The sequence below is a fragment of the Lissotriton helveticus genome, chromosome 9 (genome assembly GCF_964261635.1).
Source record: "Lissotriton helveticus chromosome 9, aLisHel1.1, whole genome shotgun sequence".
NCBI lineage: Eukaryota > Metazoa > Chordata > Amphibia > Caudata > Salamandridae > Lissotriton > Lissotriton helveticus.
The window spans coordinates 923463346-923488767 of record NC_136070.1 but is presented as its reverse complement, the minus strand read 5'-3'; the positions used below and the strand labels follow the sequence as shown (position 1 = coordinate 923488767).

Sequence of the window (25422 nt, the reverse complement as noted above, 5' to 3'; positions counted from 1 at the left end):
TAGAGCCATTGTGAGGGTACCAGCATCAGAAGTAGGTTGTGGTTGCTATACCCGCTACTTTCTGGGGCCCTAGAAGGATGGAGGTTTTGTCCTATCCTAATCCTGCACCTTCTCAACTTCTTTGTGAAAAACAAGAAGTCCAAAATGAGTACATTAGCTCAAATTGTGTCTTCCCTGGACCCAGCAGACTGGATGGTAGCATTGGACTTGCAGGAGCCATGCTTTCACATACCCATCCTGCCTGCCTACAGATGTTACCAGCAGTTCATGGTGGACCAAGGTCACTTTCAGTTTGCCATGCTCCTCTTTGATCTTGAGTGTTCACCAAGGTGATGACTGTGTTTGTTGTTGAAGGCGGCTTACCCTAAGCAGTCGTCTCCTACCTCCAGACTACGGTAGTCCTACTGCACTCACTGGGGTTCACAATCCATGTGCTGAAGTAACACTTGACTTTCTCTAAGACGCTCCCTTGCATCGGAGCTGTTTTGGATACAGTGCAATTTCGGGCCTGTCCTCCTGAGCGGCAAGTCCAGGATATTCAGTCTATGATTCCGATGTTTCTGCTTATATCCTAGTTTGGTGAGACTGACTCTGAGGCTGTTGGGCCTCATGGCCGCCTGCATCCTGCTAGTGACACATGCTTGTTGGTATACGCAGACTCAACAGTGGTACCTGAAGTTCCAGTGGGCACAGCATCAGGGGAATCTCTCCAACATGGTCCAGATCTTGGAGGGAACTGCAAAAGACTTCCAGTGGTGGCTGACGAATTGCGATTGAGTCAGCTGCAGATCCCTCCCCATCCCCAGCTAGAGATAAATGTAGTGACATGTCACTTCTGGGCTGGGGCAGCTATCTGGGAGATATGGAGATTAGAGGACTCAGGGCTCCACATCATCTTTCTGGAGCTTCAGGCAATCTGATTGACGTTGAAAGCCTTCCATCCTTCGATAAGGGGAAGGCTGGTGCAGGTGTTCACTGACAATACCACCATCATGTTGTACTGCAACAAACCGGGCGTGTGGGGTTTGTCAAAAGACCCTGCGTATCTGGACATGGCTGGAATATCAGGGCAGTTCCCTGGTGGTTCTGTACCTTGTGAGCTCTCTGAATGCCAGGGCAGATCATTTTACTGTCAGTGCCTAGCGGATCACGGATGGGGTTCCCATCTGGAAATGGTGCAAGGTCTCTCTTTCTAGAGTTGGGAGACCCTTGGTTAGATCTTTTTGCTGCCACCAAGAATGCGCAATGTCAGCAGTTCGGCACGCTGGTGTTTGCAAGACGGCTCTCACTCAGAAACTCTTCGCCTAGAGTTGAGCTCTGGCCTCTTGTAAGCCTTTCTGCACAGAGTTCTCAAGAAAATCAGAAATGACTAGGCCCACACATTCTTGTGGCTCTAGATTGGGCACAGAGAGTATGGCATCCTAAGCTAATAAGCATGACCATCCTCTGCTCAGGCTGCCTCTTCGGGAGGATCTAAAGTCTCAGCAACAGGGTAAGGTCTTGCAACTGAACCTGCGCACCTTCCACCTTCATATGTGGAGATTGAGCAGCAATGGTTGACATTCCTCTTGAAGTCTGTGATGTTATTTTAGCAGCCAGGAGCCCCTCCACCAAGTGGGTATACACCTGCTGCCGGGAGAAATTTGTGGCATAGTATGTATCCAAGAACATTGATCTTCTCTTTGCACCACTTTCTCACATTTTACTACTTTCTATCTATTGCTCATCAGAGCTCTGCTCTGGGCAGAGTTAAGGGCTTTTTATCAGCCATTTTGGTATTTGTGTGGTTGCCGGACCAACCTTCTTTGTTCAAGTCTCCAATTGTGACAAGGTTCCTCAAAGGTCATGAACATATGTTTCTTCCCAGGCATTCATCATGCCCCCATCATGATGTGCATGTCTTTCAAGCCACTGCACAATAGTCCACTCCGTTTATATACCATAATATGGTTCTCTTAGTGGCCATAACATCTGCCAGGAGGGTCAGCGAACTGCAAGCTTTTTTGTGCAGCCCTCTGCCAAGATAGGATGGTTCTTTGAACACGTGCCTCCTTCCTTCCAAACATTGTGATGCCCTTTCATGTAGGCCAAAATATCCGCTTGCCTACCTTTTTTTGCTCTGCCTCATCCTTCTAAAGAAGAGGAGAGACCCATAAAGAGTGTTGTCTTTGTACTTTGACTGCTCAAAAAAGTTCCGGTGGGCAACCAACTCTTCATTGAGTATGTATAAGTCGAGAAAGCAAAGGCTGTGCAGAAACAGATAATCTCACAATGGATAGTGCTCTGTGTAAAGATCTGCTACGCAATGGGTAATAAAACAAAATCTGAGGACTTGCGTGCTCATTCCACTAGAGCCAAGGCTGCCACCACTGCATTAGCTTGTGAAGTCTCTGTCCTGGACATCTGTCTTCAGCTATGTGGGCATCTCTGCACACGTTTACTAAGCATTACTGGCTGGACGATCAGGCCTGGCATGAATTGCATTTTCCCCGTTTGGTCCTGCAGAACTTTTTGGTCTTTAATCCGTTCTGCAGATCCACTTGCGTGGAGATATTGCTTGAGTATCTATTCAAAGATATGTAATCTGTGGGTAGAAGTCTCTATCAGATAAGCAAGTTACTTACCTTTGGTAATGCCTTATTTGGTAGATACTCTATTTAGTTGGAGATTCCTTAACGATCCTCTCCGCTCTGCAAACTGATTGCACTGCAAGGTCACCCTTCTAAGGCCCTTAACCATGGATACCAGTCTTTCAGTGTTCCTCGTGGCTCCGCTCTTCTGAATTTGAAAGTTGCAATAAAGAAACTCACGTCCGCTCGCTAGAGAGATGCCTATATAGGCACTGCGCAAGTCACTGCCGCCAACGACGTTGCTGCCAAAGTGGAGTAGAGCGACGCCACGCACAGGGGTAGCGCTTGAAACTGTCCAGATACAGACTGATGCCTGGGGAATAGTCTAAGGTAACATTTCTAAAGCTAGATAGTCTCTACTAGATAAGCCATTACAGAAGGTAAGTAAGTTATTCATTTTTTTCCCCGTGGGGTTGTGCTATTGGCACTGTCAAAGGGTACCTTGCAGTGGTGTCTGCGTTCCTCTGTCTGCCAGTCTAGCCACCTCTTTTTATGCACCCAATTGTTATGCAATTTTTTAAAGGGGCTGGCAAATCTGTATCCTTCAACACACTTTGTGATGCAACAGTGGGCCCTTAATCTAGTTTTAACCTTTCTTATGGGGACTCAGTTCGAGTCCCTTCAGGGTTGTCCTTATTGAATGTTGGCATAGAACATTGTATTTTTAGTAGCCATTACTTTGACCAGAAGGGTTAGTGAGCTGAAAGCTCAGAGGTTTTGTCTTCCACTACCTTTTTCCCTGGCAAGTTAGTGATGTGAACCTGGGCTGTTTTCCTGCCAAAGGCTTGTTACTCCCTTTACCTGGTGCAGTCTATCACCCTTCCAACCTATTACTTCCCTTAACTACAACCTAGACCGCACAAAAGGCATGCAAATGGATGCCCAGCGCTTTCTGGGGTACTGTGGTGCTAAGGAGGACAAAGCAGTGTAGCAACAGACCGTTTCCAAGTGGATCAATCTCTGCATCAAAACCTGCAATGCTTTGGCAAAGATGGAAATCCAGACTTTATCAAGGCCCATTCCACTAGAGGTAAGTACACAACTTCTGCTCTTGCAAGAGGGGTTCCGATCACAGACATATGAAAGGCAGCTACATTGTCATTGCTGCACACCTTTTCCAAACATTTTTGCCTGGATCCGAGGCGCGTTAGGATGGCTACTTTGCCTAATCTGTCTTGCAGGATTATGCAGAAATATAACGTACCATCAACCCTTCTATGTTGGAATCTACTGGGCAGTCTTTTCAACAGATGAGGAATCTGTAGGTAGAAGTATCCATCAGATGAAAAAGCTACTTGCTGTAATTATCTCTCTGGTAGATACTCTATCTGCCTGTCAATTCCTCACCGACCCGCCCATCTCCTCTTTTGATGGACTGTTATAGGGAATGTTAATAAGATTGCTGAAAAATACATTTTGTCGCTTCACTACTCTATCAGTGTCAGTTCTTTTCCCTCAAAGACTTGATAAAAATGGATGAAACCTTGGCGTCTGTCCCAGCACTGGGTCTAGGCTATATGGCTTCAGTGACCTCATATGACACCACTTCCAGTGTTGAGATAAAACCAGCGCCCCCCCTACCGGCTGAATAAGATCTTTGAAGTTTTTGTATCCAGTCTGAAGCCTTGGACAATTTTAGAGGTGAGGAATCTCCAGGTAGAGTATCCATCAGAAATTTCAGTACTGAAGGCAAGTAACTTTTTCATCAGACATAGGGTCTGATTTAGATCTTGGTGGAAGGGAATACTCTGTCACAAACGTATTGCAATAGCATTATATCTTATGGAGATCGTAATATGCCGGACAGGATATATTTAATTGTGGAGTATTCCATCTGCTGAGATCCAAAAAAAGGCCCATAGTTCTCAATTGGGCAGCAGTGGCACTGTGCCCCAGGGGCCTGAAGGGCCCACTGAGTCCTCGTTATTTCTTTCCAGTCATCTGTCACAGGCCCATTTTCTTGCTTGCTCTATGGCTCATAGCAGTCTTGGTTTGTCTTTGTCTTCACCAGGTGTGACATCCAGTATGGTGTGAGTGAGCGGTCAACTCAACTTCCAAAAGTGGTAGTGTCGTTATTGATGAGTGACGCTTGAGATCTGTGGCAAACCAATACTTATAAAGCACTAATTTGACATGAATAGTGGGGAGCGATCCTCTGACAAGCTAAGCTTCGTCACATGCTACCAAGTGTTTTTTTCATAGTAACTGAGCTCATTGCTGTGATGGCACATTTAGTGCTCAAGCAGCTTAACTCGTTGTACATAAGAACAGTGAGTTTTTGCAACTTGCTCTTCTCCCACCTTGCCCTGAAGCTTTCTGATGTTGACCATCTTTAGCTGCTGTCTGTCACCGCCTGGTTCCTGACGATCAGGCACTCAGCAGCACCCCTGTCAGGCACCTACCCTACAAGATTTGTTTCTGGGGGACGAGTGGGTGGCGGCTGTGAACAGGAGCCAGGTACCATTCTGCTTGAATTGACCTATGCATCAGAACTTAATTCCTAGTAATATACAGCTTAAAGTCACTCACAATTACTTTAAACATGTCTATTTCAAAGTGCAGTACTCCGATGCATCCGCTTCAGTTTTTTTAAGGGTATAATGAATGTAAGTAATATAAAGTGCACAAAAACGCGATTGTCTGTCACAAACTTTGCTAATCCATGCCCCAATATCCTGTGGGGTCTGTCTGATGGCCTTCCTTGAGCCAAGTGGAACTATAAAAAATGCAAATAAATAACCAACCAATATACTTACTTATAGGCGCTTTCTGCGAGCCCACTTCATCCACTAGTCTATTGTTGTCATTGACATTTATTTCCTCCCACTCAACAAAGGTCAGCCCACTTCAACCATTGGTAAACTTCACTGTCAGTGAATGGCATTCTGCTCCTTCACGAAGAGCACGTCCACACAAAGTAGTTCCCTTCAGTGCTGTGTGTGGAAAATTATGGCAAAATATGTATTTTTTAGGGCCTCAAAAAATGTCTGGCATGTGTAGCTGTTGATAAACATGCCGAGCATATTCCTGCCATATTACTGCCATCTAGTGTTGGGCTCGGATGTGTGCAAGTTGTTTTTCTTCTAAACCTCTTCTCGAGTCACGAAGTAATAGTTAATACACCTGTTGCTGGTAATGCACATGGGCATCGGCTTCATTTTTAGATTGTTTTTTCTCCACCGTCCGGATCAAATGTGTCCTTTCAAGCTCTAGTTTGACTCCACATGTTCTCGTAGGACCAATTCCTCGTCGGAATACATTAAAATTGCTCCTCCTTGTCTGTTTTTACCAGTCGTGTTCCCCCTTTGACTCGGTTCTCTGGACCATTTCGACACTCCGTTTGGGGCCTAGCCCCTATGGGCCTGCTCAAAGCACAAGAATGCCCCAGTGATAGAAAGGACTCCATTTCGTTTTTGTCCCAAGTGTAGGAAAGTGCCCCTTTTTGCATGGTTACTCCATAACATTTTGCCAGATGCTAACTGGATTGAGTGTGTGCTGGGAACCTGCTAACCAGTCCCCAGCACCTGTGTTCTTTCCCCAAACTGTACCATTGCTCCCACAATTGGCACACCTCAGGCCCTGTTACAAGTCACTTGTAATAGGTATCAGTGGTACCAAGGGCCTTGTGGCCAGAGAGGGTCCCTTAGGGCTATAACATGTATTGTGCCACCATAAAGGACCCCACACCTAACATTGCAGGCTGTGTGTTGTGGTGTGGCGAAACTAGCTTTGTTGATTTGGGGCACCTTCCTGGTTGCCATGCTTACACTCCAGTCTGTGACATAGGTAAGTCACCCTGCTGGCAGGCCTTACAGCCCTAAGGCATGGTGCACTTTACCACAGGTGAGGGCATAACTGCATGAGCAGTATGCCCCTTAAGTGTCTTAGTCCATGCCTGGGCAGTGCAAGTGCAGTGAAGCCATTTTTGAGTACATGGGCTGGGAGGTAGTCAACACGATCTCCACAGCTCCATGATGGCTTTACTGAAGACTGAGAAGTTTGGTATCAAACTTCTCAGCATAATAAACCTGCACTGATGCCAGTGATGATTTATTCTAAAATGCACTCAGAGGGCATCTTAGAGATGACACCATAAAAACGCCCGACTTCTATTGTATTGGCTGACTGGTCCCTTTCCGCCAGCCACCCCCAGACAGGTATCTGGCCTCATGGGGTGAAAGCCTTTGTGCTGTAGGAAGTCAGAAACAAAGCCTGCTCTGGGTGGAGGTAATTCTCACCTCCACCTGGCAGGAACAGCAAAACTTGTCAGTGAGCCTCAAAGGCCATCACCTTGTGTTATGCTGATTTGGACAGCTCCAACTAGTGGAGATACCTGCCCCGTTCTAAACCCACTTTGTGGCAGCAGGACAGGTGGGAAAATTAATAAGCAGAAGCGGAGTAGGAGTGTCCAACTTAGCCTGGCACACCCCTAGAGTTTCCCAGAGCTGAGGTGAACCCCTCTTGAAAATTCTCCATCTTGTTTTGGAGTATTAGACCCAATAGGAATAGGGATGTGTTCCTCTCCCCAAAAGTAGGGGGCACCCAAAGGGTGTAGTCACCCTAGGGAATAATAGTCATTGGCTACTGCCCCCGACCTTAGTAACACCCTTAAATTTAGTATTTAAGGGCTCCCCTGAACCTTGTTCCTCAGATTTGACAACCTACAAAGGAGGAGGACTGACGAAACGTACAGCAGTGAAGAAGATGACAACTGACTTGGCCACAGCCTGTCTCCTCCTCAAGCGACCCAGCTCCAAGAAACCGGCGTGGCCCGCAGCCAGCAACCTCCAGATACCCCAGGGGCCTGTGCTGTCTTCAACAAAGACTCTTTTCTCCCGTGGACACCGAATTTGTCTGGAAAGAAACCAACCCTAGGACTCCAGATCCAGGCGGATCCGCGACCCCTGGACCACTCTGCACCTGACGCCCACAGCCAGAGTCCAGGTGGCCCAGCGACTCAGTGATGTCTCCCCGGCGATCCTGACCTGGGACTCCGCATTGGACGACTTCTCTTGATCTTCTCTACGATGTCTATAGCCTCAACTTGAAAGGTCCCCGCGACTGGATCCGGTGAGAGAAACCGGACGCCTAAAGACACCCTTGCACCCAGGCCTTGGTGTGCCCAACCAACAGTGTCCCGGCATCCCCCCACTAATTAACTTACCTCTCCACTTTTTGGATTCCTTCAATCAGCCTCCTGAACTGAGCTAGCAGCCACTTTCTCCAACCGAGGATCTTCTTTGATTTCTGCAGGGCACCTGATACCTCCTTTGCACCCTGGATCTGGCCGCCCCTGTGCCATTGGTGGTGCAGTCTCAGTGCTATTTGGTGGCCCCTGCAGTGCTGACCTCGACCCCCAGGGCCTGTGTCACTGAACCACAGGTACTTACCTGCAACCAGTGCCTCTACGAAGTGCCTCCAACCTCATTACAATAATATTGGGCTCAGTGACCTCAGCACCCAGCGGCCCCAGTGCTTCTGGTGGTGCAGTACCTACCTTGGTGTGACCCTTGTCCAGTTTTGACCAAAACCCCAGAGACTGAATCTGAAAACCGTTTACTTGCATGTAAGTTACTCACCTGCCTTTACTCCCATAGGATTACATTGGTCTCTCACTGTATTGTTCCAAGTGTTGATCCGGAATACAAAGTATCTTTTTCCACATTGAAAAGCACTAACTGTGCATGTAAAATATTGTTTGATGCTATACAAACCTTTGGCAGTAATAACTTGAAAGTATTGCATAATTGAAAAGTCTACATACCTGTAACTGAGTTCATCTTGGTTCCTAAAAATAAAAAGTAACTAAAGTAATATTTTGTTTACAAAACATTGTCCTAGACTTAGTTTTGCGTGTGTGTTCCTGTCTTGTATAAGTGTGTACAACAAATTGAATTCACACTACCCTCTGATAAGCCTAACTGCTCAGCCCAGATACCACTAAATTGAGAGTATGGTATTATTTACTTTATCCTCTGATATACCTTTGGGAACTCCCTGGACTCTGGACACGCTATACCTCTTTTTGGTATAGTATATACAGAGCCAGCTTCCTACATACTCCAAGTTTCGCTTGAAATAGGACAGCTCTCTACCCAGTCTATAATGTCTATTTTTCCCCTTCCCCACCACCAGGAAGACTCCTGCGGAGAATGTCTCGCCTTTTTCTACAAAAAGCCCTTCCAAAACTGCCAAGATCCTCTTATCGGCTTGGCTTGAATGGCACACCGTCTTCAGGACAACCCTCCCTCCCTCTTTGGGGACCAAGACACCGAAGACGACCAGCAGCCGGAGGCCTTTGGCACCGAGATAGAGGAACTGTTGCAAACTGAGTATTCTGGTTACAACGCCAAGGAGGACTAACTCCTTCAACGCCCATCAAAAATGGTTGCAATGAGTGCCACCCTCCCACAGACTGTTCCTTGGAAGCACAAACACTACAGGCATGATTGGAGCTTCAAGCTCCCAGACCACTCATGAGGCCTCCAGTCTACTACTGCCAGTATGCCATGGTCGGCACCGAGTAGAGGGTTCTCCACCGCGCCACTACTGCCTGTAGATCCTTTGCCACATTCACCTCGGGGTTCTCTGCCAGGGTCTCCCTAACACCCCTATGACCCGCCACATGACCCACATCCCCATGACGACCCTTTGGGTGACTAGGACATAGAGCCTCCACCTGACAGTCATCCGAATATCTATCCGGCAGAGTTTTCACCCTCATAAGACACAAATGTACCATGAGATTCTCTACCATGCAGCCGCCTTTCACAAGGTAGAGATGCATGAGCATCACGAGGAGAATGGCTTTCTTATGGAGACCCTCTTAGAGTGCCCATACCGCCGAGGTTTACACTCTAGGTCCTGACGAATGCCAGGTTAATTATACCACACCGGCTGAAACATGTTCATGTTGACCATTCACGTTGTCACTTAATGTTAGTGGAAGTAGACCATTCAATTAGTTGGCCCTACTCACCATCACATTTTTTAACTTTGTCCTTGATGATCTTTGATTAAATTAATTTTTTGATACATACAAGGCAATTTTAAGTCACCACTTCACACTATTCACGTAATTTTTCACATAGCCCTCCCACCCTCACAAGACCAGCTCCGCAGTAATTCTGGCGTCGCAGCACACCGGGGTGACATTCGGTCACACCCGGTGGGGCCCGATGATGAAGCAAGTCACCGACCAGGTCGGTGAGTGAGGGCTTTCCTAACAAACTAAATGGGCTTTGTTGGTTCCTTGTGCTCTGTGCTTTTTTCCACCTCAAACAGAACAGGAACACTCTTTTGTTGTTGATGTCTAATATAGTTTGGGGACTAAGAGTGTCCATGACTCTCCCTATCTCTCTTGTTGTTTATGAGAGACCCTCTTCTCTACACATAGGTTGATACAAATTCTGTAGGAAAGTGTCCCTTTTAGACATGGGCGCCCCCACCTTTTGTCCTGATACTGATGCTTTGTTACTGAAAGTTCCCCCAGTCCCTGCTAACCAGGCCCCCGTGCTCTTTCCTTTAAAACAAGGTAAATGCCTAATTGCAACCTAATTGGAAAGGACTTGAAAGTCCCTAGTTAATGGTACCCCTGGTACCCAGGGCCTGGGTACTAAAAGGGTCTATATGTGCTCCAGCATGTATTGTGCCACCCAAAGGGTTCTGCAAAGGGAAAAACTGCATGAAGGCTGAAATGGTGCAATGCAAACCATTTTGAAAACATGCTATGGGACACTTCCTGTGTGCCATGCTAAGGTACACTGAATATACTATATGTAAGTCACCCCATACAGCAGGCCTTAAAAACCCTAAGTCAGGGTGCATTAAATTATATGTGAGCGCACAACCAACTAGGCTGGATTTCTAGTTCTGTTACTATGACATTTCAAGTGATTATTCAGCCATCTTGAGTATATGTACTGGGAACTGGTCATTACGAGTTACGCAGCTACATTATGAATGCACTGAAACCAATGGTCAAACACCTTGTAAATCTGTACTGATGCTAGTACTAGATGTATTATGAATGCAACCAGATGGCACCTTAGACATGCCCCTGAAAACCTACTAGTCCTCTAGCATGCTGGCTGACTAGTATCACCCAGCCTGCCACCACGGACTTGTTTCTGACCATCTGTAGGCGATAGCTCGCGCTCTCAGAGGCCAGAAACAATGCCTGCTTCTAAGGAAGGGGTTCACATAACCTACAGCAGGAATGCTAGTGAATTAGAATGTGAAGGCCAGAGGCTTCAAAGTCTCTGCCACCTTAGATATGCGACAGTGGCTTCCACCCAGACCTAGGGAACGCCACGCCCTGCCCTGGGACCTATTTGGCAACAGAGCAGGCAGGAAATCAGTTAGACAGATGTGTCACACTTTCCGGCTAAGCGATACAAAAGGGGATGATGGACGGAGCGTTTGAGCAAATCAAATACTCACCCCCAGTCAACTGATCTGGGTTTAATCCATCACCATTCTTTAGCTCACTCGGCCACCCCAGTTCAGACATGGCTATATGCAAATCAGTATGACCCTGTGCCTCATGGGAACAGTCCAGCCCGAACTGCCAAGCCATGTCTTCCCTGGACCGGAAACAAGCATCCTGGGACCGGTTTCGGATTCATAATCCTCATCAGCCAGGCTATCTTGAATCCAGTGGCCAAGTGAGCAAGGGACTCACGTCTGAGCATACCCTGCCACACTTAGGGCGAACAAAGCGATACAAAAGGGGATGATGGACGGAGCGTTTGAGCAAATCAAACACTCACCCCCAGTCAACTGATCTGGGTTTAATCCATCACCATTATTTAGCTTACTCGGCCACCCCAGTTCAGACATGGCTATATGCAAATCAGTATGACCCTGTGCCTCATGGGAACAGTCCAGCCCGAACTGCCAAGCCATGTCTTCCCTGGACCGGAAACAAGCATCCTGGGACCGGTTTCGGATTCATAATCCTCATCAGCCAGGCTATCTTGAATCCAGTGGCCAAGTGAGCAAGGGACTCACGTCTGAGCATACCCTGCCACACGTAGGGCGAACAAAGCGATACAAAAGGGGATGATGGACGGAGCGTTTGAGCAAATCAAACACTCACCCCCAGTCAACTGATCTGGGTTTAATCCATCACCATTCTTTAGCTCACTCGGCCACCCCAGTTCAGACATGGCTATATGCAAATCAGTAGGACCCTGTGCCTCATGGGAACAGTCCAGCCCGAACTGCCAAGCCATGTCTTCCCTGGACCGGAAACAAGCATCCTGGGACCGGTTTCGGATTCATAATACTCATCAGCCAGGCTATCTTGAATCCAGTGGCCAAGTGTGCAAGGGACTCCCGTCTGAGCATACCCTGCCACACTTAGGGCGAACAAAGCGATACAAAAGGGGATGATGGACGGAGCGTTTGAGCAAATCAAACACTCACCCCCAGTCAACTGATCTGGGTTTAATCCATCACCATTCTTTAGCTCACTCGGCCACCCCAGTTCAGACATGGCTATATGCAAATCAGTATGACCCTGTGCCTCATGGGAACAGTCCAGCCCGAACTGCCAAGCCATGTCCTCCCTGGACCGGAAACAAGCATCCTGGGACCGGTTTCGGATTCATAATCCTCATCAGCCAGGCTATCTTGAATCCAGTGGCCAAGTGAGCAAGGGACTCACGTCTGAGCATACCCTGCCACACTTAGGGCGAACAAAGCGATACAAAAGGGGATGATGGACGGAGCGTTTGAGCAAATCAAACACTCACCCCCAGTCACTTTCTGGCTAGGCACACCCCTAAGGCGGTCCACCTGAAGTTGACAACATAGGAAGGTTTTCACCATTTTAAATTTAATGAATCTAGAAACTCTGGTTTCAGGTTTAGGCCCACTCTCCCCAGGAAAAGTTAATACAGGGGATGTAGTCACCCCAGGGGTATGTAGCCCATTGATTACTATCCTACACTCCCGTAAATGCCCCTAAATTCATTATTTAAGGGTTCTATTGACACCAGGAACTCTAATGTGTTTACTAGGAACCGACAGAAGGAAAAAAGAGCCGAAGTAATGAGAACCGTGGTCCTGCACCAGTTTTGGCGGCAAACCCTTCCTGGCTTCTCGCACTGCAACAATCACAAAAACCGACTCATCCAGAAGCTGAACAGCCTCCTCAAATCTTTGGAGGACTGTTCCTACCTTCAACAACCAAGCAGCATCTCCCTTGGGGTAAAGGAGCCATCCCTCTGCTTCTGCAGACACCGACTGCATCGACCTGATAATTCATCTTGCTGGCCATTGCGGCCCAACAAGGGAGCAACTCGACAGGAAGAGGTTGCCAGGAGTCCAGGAGGCCAGCCCTGCCGCTTTCACCAAGTCTTGAGAAGATGACCCCTCCTGGAGCCTCTCGGCACCAATACCCTGGGTACAGGAGCCCTTGCAATTATCAAGGCTTTTTGCGTGTCCTCTCTGGACACCACAGACACTGACCTGCTGTCGAGAGACTTCAGGATCCCCAAAGTCTTTATCTAGAGGGGCCCTGCTTTCCTGTTTTCTCCACCTCTCCAGGTAGCTAAAACTAAGTGAGAGCCTCTAACTACAGCGACCCGCCAGACAAAACAACTCTGCACCCAAGCCCCACAGCCCAGGATCACATAAACTGACTGTGTGCCTGTGCTCCAAAAACCTTCATAAGCCCAGCTCTCCTTTGGGTTCTGCTGTACTTGCCAATAAGTTCCCTTCTGCTTCATTTCTTTTGCAGGTACTTCTTCCTTAGACTTTCCAATGAGGAGAACCGGAGATTTTAATGTTTTTTTAAAGTTTTATATGGGAATAGTGCCAAGAAGCATAACATAATAATGATAAAGATACAATTTGACCGAGATGAAGACCGGGTCGGTCTTCATCTCGGGCATGACTTACCAGACATGCCCTAGTCAAAGATTTTACCATCTGACTTTAGTTCTTTAAGTCCTAATCCACCACAGAAGTACACTTCAGAACCTCACAAGGCCCCATGGGAGGCACTTAGAGACAGGCAGTGGCCAAACAGCAGGGTCCAGTTGCCGCTGATCAGCTGAGTAGTTGCAAGTAAAGTCCTCTTGTAAATTGTTGTGTCCCTGTAGCTTTAACAGGAGGTCAGCCTTATGACCCTTGGAGACCACCTCTTTCTCCAAAGCATAGAGCAGATCCAGTACTTCAGGGCTATTCTTAGACAGCATGTTCAGTCCTCTTCTTATCTTCCTCATGTTCAGGAGTGTTCTGAAGTAGATGCCTAGAGATGCCACACTTATACCTGGCATGAGCTACTGGGTGAGAATGACTCATGAGCACACCCTAACCAATGGGATAAATGTTTCCGGGGCCAACCCTACCTACTTTGGGCATTTTCAAGAGGGCAAAACTTGGGCTATTAGCACTGGAGGTTTATGTGGAGAGTTTACTGTGATAATCCTAGTTTTCTCCCATATCTAACACTAAAATCCAGTTTGGGGCATTTACTGTGTCCGCACTAAGCACAGAGACAGAAGTCTGGTAGAACAAGTGCAAGCTTTTCCAGTATCAGCCAGTGGATACACAAGAATTGTTTTGGCATCCTGTTTCCTTTCCTGTCAAGTGCGCCCCCAGTGGTATATGTAAAACTCTAAGTCTGGTAGAACAAAAGTAGGGTTTTCAGCAGCTAGACAATGGATTGTTTTGCCATTCTGTTTCCCTTCCTTTCATGTGTACTCCAAAATGTTATATGTTATTCCAGGAGACCGTTCAAGAAGGATTTGACACTGGGAACCCTGGCCTAAACAATTTCTATGATTTTAACATCAAAACAATACCCAAAAATACAGAAACGGGCATACACCAAACAAATGCCCAGATATAAAAAATGTTTTAATTCACATTCAAATATAGGGAAAGTTTTTTAATTTTCAGTTTTGCTTCTATACATCTACTTTATTAATTTTAATGTTTACTTTTGTAAACAGTCACAGACCTCCAGAGTAGGTATTGCAAACCTCCAGTGGTCATCACATCACAGGTTAAGAACCACTGCACTATGTACTCGGAAGTAAGTTAAATATACTAATTAGGAATATATCAATGTTACCATGTTTAAAGGTGGAACTCAGGCACTTTACCACTGGACAGCATGGCTAAAGTGCCCAAGGGTCTAACACCAGCAAAAATATAGGCTCCAGCTAAAGGCAAAAAATACAGTGACCACACAGAAAAAGCTGATTTCCTACACAGGCCGCCCCCATCCAGGAGCTAGGGTAGGCTAATCAATCCCACAACAGGCTTCCATTTTTAGGCAATAGAACTTTTTTAATGCCTTTGCAGTGGTACTTTTCTGTTCTATGACCCTCTGAACTTACCAACCTGCATTTGTCTCAGGCATTAACCTTGTTCATGGGGAATCCTCGCCTGCAGATTCCACCTGTGAGGTGACTAACCCTAGCTTGCTCATGGGTGCATCCCAGTTGGTGGACCGTACCCCCATAGCCAACCAGGTGATGTGACCCATTCTGCCCCTAGGTCAGGCATCTTCCCCAGGTAAGGGCCAGATCTGCCCATAAGGCAAGCAACCAACAGAGGCCACTGACAGCTGTCAGTGTCAGGAACCAGGCCCCTGACTACCCACTGCCAGGTTGAGGCTTCAATCTGGGGCCTTGGGTAAGCCTCGGTTTCAGCTATTGGCTGTCAAGGAGTAACCAACTTGATCCTGAGGTGTCTCTGACCTCTTGGGTTTCTCAGAGTTTGGGGCCGTACACCCAGGTGCCAGACACCAGCCTCCCACTCTTCCACCCTCTCAGGGATGACACCCTATAGCTGATCTTTCGGTTCATGGTCTGTACTTAACAGGTGCTTGGCAGTCAAGGACTTCCAGGGGGACACAATGTCCCTCTTGCATGAGACACAGTCTGTGCCATGTGGGGGTCTGCCTGGCGCAGGTCTCCTGTCCTCTCTCTATGACAGAGCAGGCAGCACTTCCAGGTCAGAAGTGGCCTCACCAGTGTCAGTTTTGGGGTGCTCTCCCAGAGCAGGTAACCCCTGACCCACTCTTGATAGTATCCATCTGCTACCCCTTACTCTTTGTGTAGGCCACCATACCCTCTGTTGAGGGACAGTGTCTTCTGCAATCTGTTTTTGGGGTTCTCTGGTTAACCACACCTCCCATCTCCTTTCTCACCAGTGGGAGCTCATTGTTAAGGATGCAGTCAATAGGCATCTGAGGACTGACAATGACCTTTCTCTGGGCAAGTATCCTTTCCTATTTTAAGGATTTTCTTGCCATTGGGTGGAAAAAGTCCTGCTCATGGGGCCTGGGTTACACTAAAAACATGTCCCTGCAGATACTGTTTTTTGGGAAATCTGCCTTGCAACCGCCTTGGTCTGGTTCGCACAGGTTTCCTGTAGAGCAGTTAAACTGACCTCATACACGATGACCTTCTGCAAATAGCGGCTACCACCTTCCAGGTTTGCAGCTTTAACTTATGGGTCTACCTTGCAAATAATGGCTTCCAGGGCATGCTTTGCCCTCACCTGGAGATAACTCCCCCTAGGGCTACACTGGCCACCCCTGTAAAGTGTCCACATGTTCTGGATGGCTGAAGACTGTTAGAACCCTCCCCCCTTCATGTTCTGAATGGAAATGGGAATCCTTGCCCTTCAAATTCTTTTGGGGCCCTTTGAGGTACTTTTCTGTTTTATCCTGGCCTTCCCCTTCCCTCTACTGAGGGGAATATGAACCACCCTTCCTGTGGTCTCTTCCATGTATGTTTTAGACATTCTGGTGCTGACCCAGCAGTTAGCTTATTTCCTTAGCTATCTGGGCACAGTGCAATTGTTGTCTTAACAGGTGCGGGTCAACTCTGTAGCAAAAAATTAGAATGTGCTCCTTCATAACTAAATTGTACAGCCCATCATGATAATTTACTTTGGTGCCCTTCACCCAACCGCAAGTGACTTGCTCGAAGAATCCAAAGAATCAACTCAACTGGTGTGATTTCTTCTGGCTATCCATGTACTTCAGTTGATCCTTCTGAGGAGGCAGACCAAACTAAGTGAAAAGGGCTTCCTTCATGGGGGCATATCCATCTGGTCAGCTACATCTAGGGCCAATAAGAAATCCCTCCGCCAGTACGCATGTGCTGCCACTTACTGGCCCCCAATTTCTCTCCAGGACTCCAGGCATACACAGGCCACCTAATATGTTACAAACCAATTCTCTATGTCATAACCCACCATATAGCTAGGCACAAGATCTGTGGAGATGGGGACTTTTATTTCCCTCTCCTGCCACCATCATCACTGAGTCAGATGAACTCTTGGTCTTTAGGTTCTTCTCTCTCTGGCTACTCTCAAGGGCCAGTTGAATTTTCTTTTGTCTCCGGTGCCATCATTTTCTCCTCCAGGCGTGCTGCTGGCATTTTTTTCTTCAAAGGCTAGAGCAGCCAGTTTTTGCTTCAACTCTGTCTCTGCCCACCTAGTCTCCAGCTCTGATTGTGTCAAGCTGCAAGAGGATACACTGCCCCCTGCTCTTAAAACTGGAGGTGATCTAGCTCCTGTGGACTCATCCTCCTCTGGCGCCTCTTTAACATCCGTTTCATTTCCTTCCTCCACCTCCTCCTCTTCGTCCTCACCCACTCGCTCCTGTGGGGTGGACTGCGGCATATGTAATTCCTCCCATGCTTTGCGAACAATCAGCTAGTCCTCCTTCTAGGATGCCTACACCAGCTTTAGCGCCCTTTTCTTGCACATGCTCCTCAGATCTGCCATACAGACGCTTTCTATACTGCCCAGATTCAATTCAGTTATTTAAAAAATCGTTGGGGGAAGGAGTGAATCTAGGAAAGATCAAACCTGGCCAATTAAAAATAAAAGGAGAATTAAATGTCACTTTATTAAGGGATTCTTTTTTTAACTTTTTTACTTAAATGACTGAGTGGTACTGCAAAACACAAATCCTGGATCTCACAACTGAACACTTATTTAATAAGTTGGATTAATGTTTGAGGTGGAAGACTATCCACCTCAAGGAATAATCACAACCGTTGTCAGCATGAACCCTTTGAGAGACTAAATTAACTTGAGCTCAACCCCCTGATAGCTATCGCACAAAGCGGACAGGCTTTGATTTGTTACTTGTGGAACTGGTTTCCAGTCCCATCGGTAGGTGCTGTGTTAGTCATATATCCTCAGTGGCAAGGGGCCTATGGACTTAGAGTAGAACTGCAAACAAAAAGGTAACTTTATCAATGTTCCACTTGAAATGCTGATGCCCCTTAACAAATTTGTATGGTAAGCCTTGAACTGTTACTGTAGCATCGTGAAGTTTGCTTATGAGTAAATCAAATGCCAATGGAAAGTGTTGTGTTAACCATCAGTGTGAGGAAAGCCTTACCTGGACATATGCCGGAGACCATATATGGAGCACGAGACTAACTGATCATTTGTAACCTCCTGAATGCCTACTGCATCACCTTGCCTAACGTCGTCCTTATTTAGAAGTTGTCAAATGTTGATGAAAGTTGATGCGGGAATATGGAGTTGCTACTGGTTTATTAGAGTACTCTTGAAGCATCTGGCATTGTTTTTGGGACATTTTGGTTAGTGGAAGTGAAGAAAGCAGTCCCAGTGTGCGATCTTTCTTTTTTGTGTGTGTACGTGTGAGGTCATCAAGATGAGTAGCAATATGAAAGAAGTGAAGAGAGTGGTCTCGCCTGATTGTTGGAGTGCAAGACTCAGCTGCAAAAGTGTCCCATCCTCCTTTCCTTTAAAAAAAAAAAAAAGTGTAGTTAAGACTACATTTTCTATGTGTCCCCTGCTTAGTCCCAGTGGGCAAGGAAACTATCCTGCATTGTTGCATACTATAGCTGTTAACAAAACTCAAACTAAAGCTTGCATGTGATCAGATAGTTTTCTTCAATGCCTTTGGGTCCTGTACTCCCTATCAGTTCTACTCTTTCTCCTCCGCATCTTAATTCTATTTGTCAATCCTCCTTTCTTGTCTTGCTGATTTATGTTTTTCTTACCTGCCTTTTACTTGATTATTACATCTTCTTTCTCAGATATCTCTGTTCATCTTCTCTTGCTCCAACAACTGCCAATTGATTCCTCCCACCTTTGCCATGCTGTGTTCTTAACCCCCTACCTCTGTCCTTCCATTGCTATCTTTTCTCATTTCTAGGCTCAGGATGACCTGGTGCTGCTGGCTGCGATTCCTTTGGCTGTCCTTGACTCTGCCTTGTGCTGGTGGATATCCTGTCTGTTGTTCTGCTGCTTGCACATGCTGCTACCCCCACCAACTACACACTTGCCCTCCTTCTTCTAATTACCATGTTTTCCCGAGCCCTTGCTCCGATCAATATTTATCAAGACCTTTACTTGAAAACTGATAGGGTGACTTTCTTCACTTGCAGTTCTACTCTATAGCTGTGCCGTACAACGGGTTCTGTTCCTGTAGCTTCATTGAGGATTTTTGGGTGGCAGACTGAAGAGAAGTATGTTCCTGTAAAAGATGCAGGTCCAGCTCTTAAGTTGAACAGTGAAAGGTCAGTTCTCCAAATAGAGGCTGGCATAACTTTGAAGCAGTTTTATCAAGCTCATCTAGGTGGTTTAGATCTTGTCCTTTCTTCTCCAGTGTAATTTCTTTTGAAAACCCTGTATATTGCGTTCCTACCTTCAGGGAAAAGCTATAGTATGCTGTTTAATTTCTAATTTAGAAATTATTTGCAGACTGTAGGGATTTCATGATTTATTCTCAATGTTTCATTCAGTAGCCTTGGCAGTCCATTGTTTAAGGTGCTCTTTAAAAGGACTGCAAAAAGTCACAACTGTTGCTACTACATTTATTTGGTTGGTGGTGTAGAATGGGGTGTGTGTTGCAAGCCTATAGAATTCCAACTTTTACTGTTTTAGTCCTTAACAAGCTCCACATATTCATGAGCCTGGTGCAAACGATGAAGCTTTTACGGCTACGACGGAACATAGTGAAGCTCTCACTGTACCGTCACTTCACCAACACACTGATCTTCGCTGTCATAGGTAAGTGAGATATTTACTTTGGTTAAGGAGTGAAGAAGATTGCACGACACCAAAATCCATTTGGGAAATTGAGCTGGGAGAGCACGACATGTTAAATCATATGCATGCATATAGCTAAGTGTGCAGTAGCAGCACAGCAAGACTGGAAAGTACATTAACTGAGTCATAAAAAGAGACCAAGCGTAGATGAGAGTATAATATTGATAATGGTTGGGTGAAATTAAATGAAAAAGAAATTTATAGAGTGCTCTACTACCCCTAGGGTGGGAGATCCCTCTATTCTCACTGAAGAATAGCAGTTGAGATTTGAAAAGTGGCTGTCTTTATTTTCTTGTCTAACTGTACATTCGACTTTGTCATAGAGAATATCAGTGAATTTACTCTCCTGGAGAGGGGCCATTTTTACTATTCTGGGCACAAATTCTCTTAAGGTTACATCATTACAATCCTCAGGCGGCCTTAGAATTTTTTGGGGCAAATGTCCTGAAATTAATTGTACAGTTTTGAGATCATAAGCAGGACACTGTATTGTCTGTCGTGTCTAGGTAAGCAGGTAGCTGTAGAGAGAGGAGGCTAGAATGAAGGGAGCAATTCCATACATTTGCTATGTAACATTATTTCAAACTGGTCAATATTACAAACCTCAAATAGATTGTGATTATCAAGGTTTAGAGGCATGGCTTGAAGAGTAGAGAAGAGTTCAGAAAGGAGTCACTCAGAGCGTTTTGAAACTTTAGTGTCCAGGTGCTATCAGGCATTAGGAGATACTTGACTTTGCGTTTAATGGTTAGGAAACATGCAGTGACACTGTTTATTTTTCCTACAGCTTCTGTAATCTTCATCATTTGGAACTCAAAGACCTTCCGAATGTACACCTGCCAGTCTGTGAGTAAAGATTCCACTATCAGCAACTAGTTCTTGGGTAATGGTACAAATATAAGATTATGCATAGAGCTCTGAACACCTTTTTTCTTGCTTTATTTTTACCTCTCTGTTTGTCTAGATTCAGCACTGTTTCACTGGGCCACATTAAAAACCATTTCTCCTGGATGCTAGTCACAAACATTGGTCATCTATGATGCCATGCATACATGCCATGCATACATATGCAATGTATTTCTTTGGCACCTGGTAAGCCATCTCAGGAGTATTTTCTTTGGCACCTAATCCCCATCTCAGTGAGTTAGTGTGAGCACCTGCCTTTTCAAAGGATTCCCAGTGTCTTCAATTCTCTTCTCATGAATAGGGCCCACAGTGCATTTCTCTTCTCTGGAGGGCTTCAATTTGTTCATCCAAGAGGATGTGAGGTGAGAAGAGGAAGAGTTCTGTGTTAGGCTATGTAAATTAAGAATAAGGAGTTGTATTGGTTTCTTGGACAAGGACGATCATACTGATCAGTGTACAAGTGTTGTCTCTTCTCTACGAGTTTCTGCTTGAAATTCAGAGAGCTGATTTTTCTTAAATCTTGGGATCTGTAAACTCCTTAAGAGGCTTGTCACTTGAAGAGCACAAGTGCTGGGTTCCTTGCTTTTGGCTGCAGCACTAAGAATGTGCCGTAATGACCCCCAGGAGGCCCACGTATGCTGCCTCTCTCCTCTGAGTTCCAGCTTAATGTACTGCTTTTTCATTAGTGTTAGCAACTCTATTCATGCTGTTCACATGGGGCAGTATAACTATGTATCTTTAAGGATTGCAAAATTGGCTCGTGAAATCTTAATCCTTCTTGGTGACTGAACAGGTGTTCCTTCTTTCGGGAGTCTCAAACAATGAAGTATGCCATTCTGTACAAGGCAGTAACACCCATTTTTTTTATATCCTCTGAGAAATATGTACTTATTATAGCAAGTCATACCTTTTTCTTTCAAACTTTACAATGTAGTACACTTTCTAGTATGATGTGCATTTGGCAATACAAATGTTAAAAAAAGAAGCTTCTTAGATGTGCATACCTATTTCCATGTTCACAGTGATCACAAAAGTCATAATAGTCTTACTTCTTTTGTTCTTTTAATCAAACGGAACACAGATTGGACGAGGTCAGTACATCATGGGCTGATACATCTATGGAATTGGTGGATAGTTGTTTTGTAAGGAAGGATAGCCACTCTTCCCCAACTAACCAGAAAGCTGTGGTTTTAGACAGAACTCCAATAAACAATGTATTTGTAAGTTGTCCAATTCATTGTAGGTTAAGACAAACTTGCAAGGAAACACTGTCTTCTGTAGATACAGTGTATCAGTGAACAACAGTTATCCTGCACACTGTTGACTTATTTCACAAACAGTAGTCTGACATGTAGAGTTGGATGAGCCAACAGATTGAGACGAAGAGCTGAACCAAAGCTCTGGCTCGGATCTTGGATCTCGTGCACCGGCCGAGCCCTGAAATTAATTGCTATGCAAATCATACAACAGACATCTCATAAAAGTCTTTTCAAAAGTCAAAAACGTGTATTTCTTGAACATGTGGAAGCTTTGATAGCAGTAAGGCAGCCAACTTGCTGTCATCTCCAACTTCAGACACTGCTGACTACCTAGCATTGCAGAATGCTAATGGATAAGACCCATCTCCAGATACTAGGATAGAGTGCCCTTAAAACCCGTTCCCAATTCCCCAAGTGACCACTTTTTATGTCATCTCAAGAAATGCAGCACCTGTTGGATCTGCCATTACTGACTGTGAAACCCCGATCAGATATGCTGATAGAGGCCCTCCGCCCATTTTGACAGAGTCCGAGCCTATACTACCCTTTCAGGAGGCTGTACTTGACCTCATTAAGCTTTGAACTAGCCCCTGGACATATGACCTGCTTAACAGCTCACCTGTCACCAGAAAGCTTTGTGACGTAAGGCTTTTTGTGCGTCATATAAAACAAGAGTGCTTTCCCTACAGGCGCATTGGCTAGGGAATCCAAAAAAGTAGAAGGCAGTACATAAGATGATGTTGTCAGTGATTAGTTTAGTCCTTAGCCAGGCATACCCACGTCTTGTGGGACCTGGCGGTTATGGTGGTACTGACTACCTCAATGATTGTTTTGCAGTGGTAGTAGGTAGATAACAAGAGCAGGCTTGGATACAGTGGACCATGGTTTCTTCTGCATCAACAAGAAGGCATGCACAGTTAAAATCAAAAGGGTTTTCTGGTGAAGAGGAAGTAGGCCTAATGGTTATGCCTCTCCGCAAGACATTCCAGTTTGCAGAGCGCGATTATTCAGCTTTGGAGAAATTAAAGGTGAGGAGAGCAACAGACAGATCTTTTGGTCTTCATTTCCCATCCCAAGACCTCCGGCAATACCAGAAATGTTGTTACTTACCAAAGGATCCTCCTTTCGCCAGCATCATCCTTTCCAACCAGTCCAGCAGTGGAATCAACTCCTATGCCAATATAGTGGCAGAAACCATGGAAAGGGTTATAAAGCCCTCCTTACCCTCTCCCGGACCACCTGGAAAGCTGATTTAGCTTCCCCTTAAGAGAGCATATGCGACCGGTTGAAGGTAGGGTGGCCTCCTTTATCAGTATTACAGTACATACGATATATAGGTCCTTCAACATTGACACAATCATAGTGTGATAAAACAGTAACATACACATGCTATCAATTCATCCACCGTTATCGTGGGTTTGAAGTGCTAAGAAGTGTCTAAGCGGCTCCCAAATATCATTAGGCCGATATGTTATGGGCAGTTTTTCAGCATATAGTTTCAAATTTTCTCGGCAGTACACCAAGTCTTTTATCCACCCTGAGACTTTCGGGGCAAGTGTAATTTCCCATGTGAGCATTATGCGTCGTTAGCGAGCAGAAGGGCAATGCTCACAAATCTGCCTAGGGCACCTTTTGACTGAGGGACATAACCAAACAAACACTCCCGGTGTGTACACTGCATTACAGTGCCTGTCATAGTATGGATGCATTTCACCACCTCCCCACCGATATGTCAGCACCAGTCTGCATTGCCAAGCTAGATGGATAAAATCAGCTTTAGATTGCCTCTTGCAATGGTCAGACTCCCTGAGACCCAGTTTGTGCAATTTGGCAGGGGTGTGATATATTTGATGGAGACATTTAAAATGAGTAATGTGTAAATTGCCGTTGGGTGTAAGGCGGCCCATTAATCTGCATATATGCTCCCATTCCACCCGATTGATCTGGGGGTCTAATATATTGTTTCCGCGTCTAAGGCTTTTGTCGGGTCCCCTGACTGTTTCCTCATGTATAGCCCTATTTAGTTTGGTAATCAGCTTTTCCCTAGTTGGAGCAACTAGCAAAAGTTGCAGGGGAAGAAGTGCTGCGGGCTCAGCAGGGAAGTTGGGATAATGATCTTGAATCGCACGTTTTAGGTGATAGCAGGAATTCTGAAAAAGTAGAGTGGGGTTTTTGTATGTAGTCCAAATTGCGCCCTGTAAGGTAACCTCCCTCCGATATAAATCGCGCATATGAGTGAAGCTCGCTTCTTTAGAGATTTCATGGGTCCCGTCTCATGGGTGACGGGCAAGGCCACATGGTAAGCTAGAGGCGGAGCTGGCGCATACAATGGGAGTTTATGCGCACGGTTGCCAATTGCCTGCCATGCCGCAATTGTGACATCTATGGTGTTGATTTCTTCCTTTAGTGTGTGCCTGCGAGTGTGTGTCTGCATGCTCGAAAGTGGGATGTGCATCCCCGTCGTCCACTGCTACGTGTGGTATAAAGTCATGAGATCTGAACCAGTAATAAGCGTATTGAGCTGGCGGACAGAGGTAGTACACGTAGAAATGTGACGCGGCAAAGCCTCCTTTGTCATAAGAGAGCGTTCGTGTTTGCCAGCTAATTCTGGCTGCCCGTCACCCCATACCAATCTTAAGAGCCGAGTCCGTACTGTCATAAAGAAGTGTTTAGTCAGCTTGACCAGAATATTACAGAAAAGGTAAAGAAAGGGCGGGAGACTGACCATTTTTATTACTGCAATGCAGTCCGCTAAAGAGAGCGGAAGACACGACCATCTATCTACCTGTTGTATCAGAAGTGCTATATGCTTGACCATAGTTTTCTCTCACTACAATGTCTGGATCCCGATGCACCCAAACTCCGAGATATTTATCCAGGTCTGTCGTCCACAGTAAGGGGTATTCCAAGTGGGGCTGAGACATGTCTGGCGTTAATGGTATAGTAACCGATTTCTCCCAATTAATTGTGAGTCCTGAAAAGAGGCCAAATCTAATATATTCGCGGAGGGCAGGAGATAGATATTGATCAGGATCACGAATAAAGAGGACCATGTCGTCCACATACATTGAGATGCCGACCTGTCGGTGATTAAAATTGAGTACAGATGCCCTGTGACATTGGTCCTGGAGCCACTTGCTTGTAAAATTCGCCAAAGCGAATAGGAGGGGGGATAGGGGATAGCCCTGCCTGGTGCCACGTTCAATTTTGAAAGGTTCTGAAGTGAGGCCACCCACACGTACTCTGGCTGATGTGTCCGTGTTTAGGATCCAAATCCACCTTGTCAGAACGCTTGGGAACCCTATTCTGTGTAATATGTGAAGCATATAGCGCCATTAAATGGAGTCAAACGCTTTAGCTGCGTCGAGCATTATGTCTGGCGCTGGTAGATCTGGATTAAGAATGTGGAACATGGCAAAGATGATTCGCAAATTATGGTAGGTGGATCTCTCTGGCACAAACCCTGATTGGTCAAGGAGCACAAGGAGGGCCATCAAGGGTTGAATTTTGTAGCCAGATCTTTGCTAACATTTTTGCATCTAAATTAATTAACGATAAGG

The 25422-nt window shown here is 45.9% G+C and overlaps 1 protein-coding gene across 4 annotated transcripts in view; it reads left to right on the top strand.

Annotated features, from left to right (window-relative positions):
• Positions 1-25422, top strand: part of LOC144782007 (transmembrane protein 87A-like) — a 416501-nt gene that overhangs the window by 306445 nt on the left and 84634 nt on the right. For 2 of the 4 annotated variants that reach the window (XM_078661114.1, XM_078661112.1), the window contains 2 exons: positions 19550-19658; positions 20485-20543. In XM_078661114.1, the coding sequence (XP_078517240.1) occupies positions 19550-19658; positions 20485-20543 (168 nt within the window). The remainder of the gene's footprint in view (positions 1-19549; positions 19659-20484; positions 20544-25422) is intronic. The other 2 variants (XM_078661113.1, XM_078661111.1) reach the window with 1 other exon arrangement.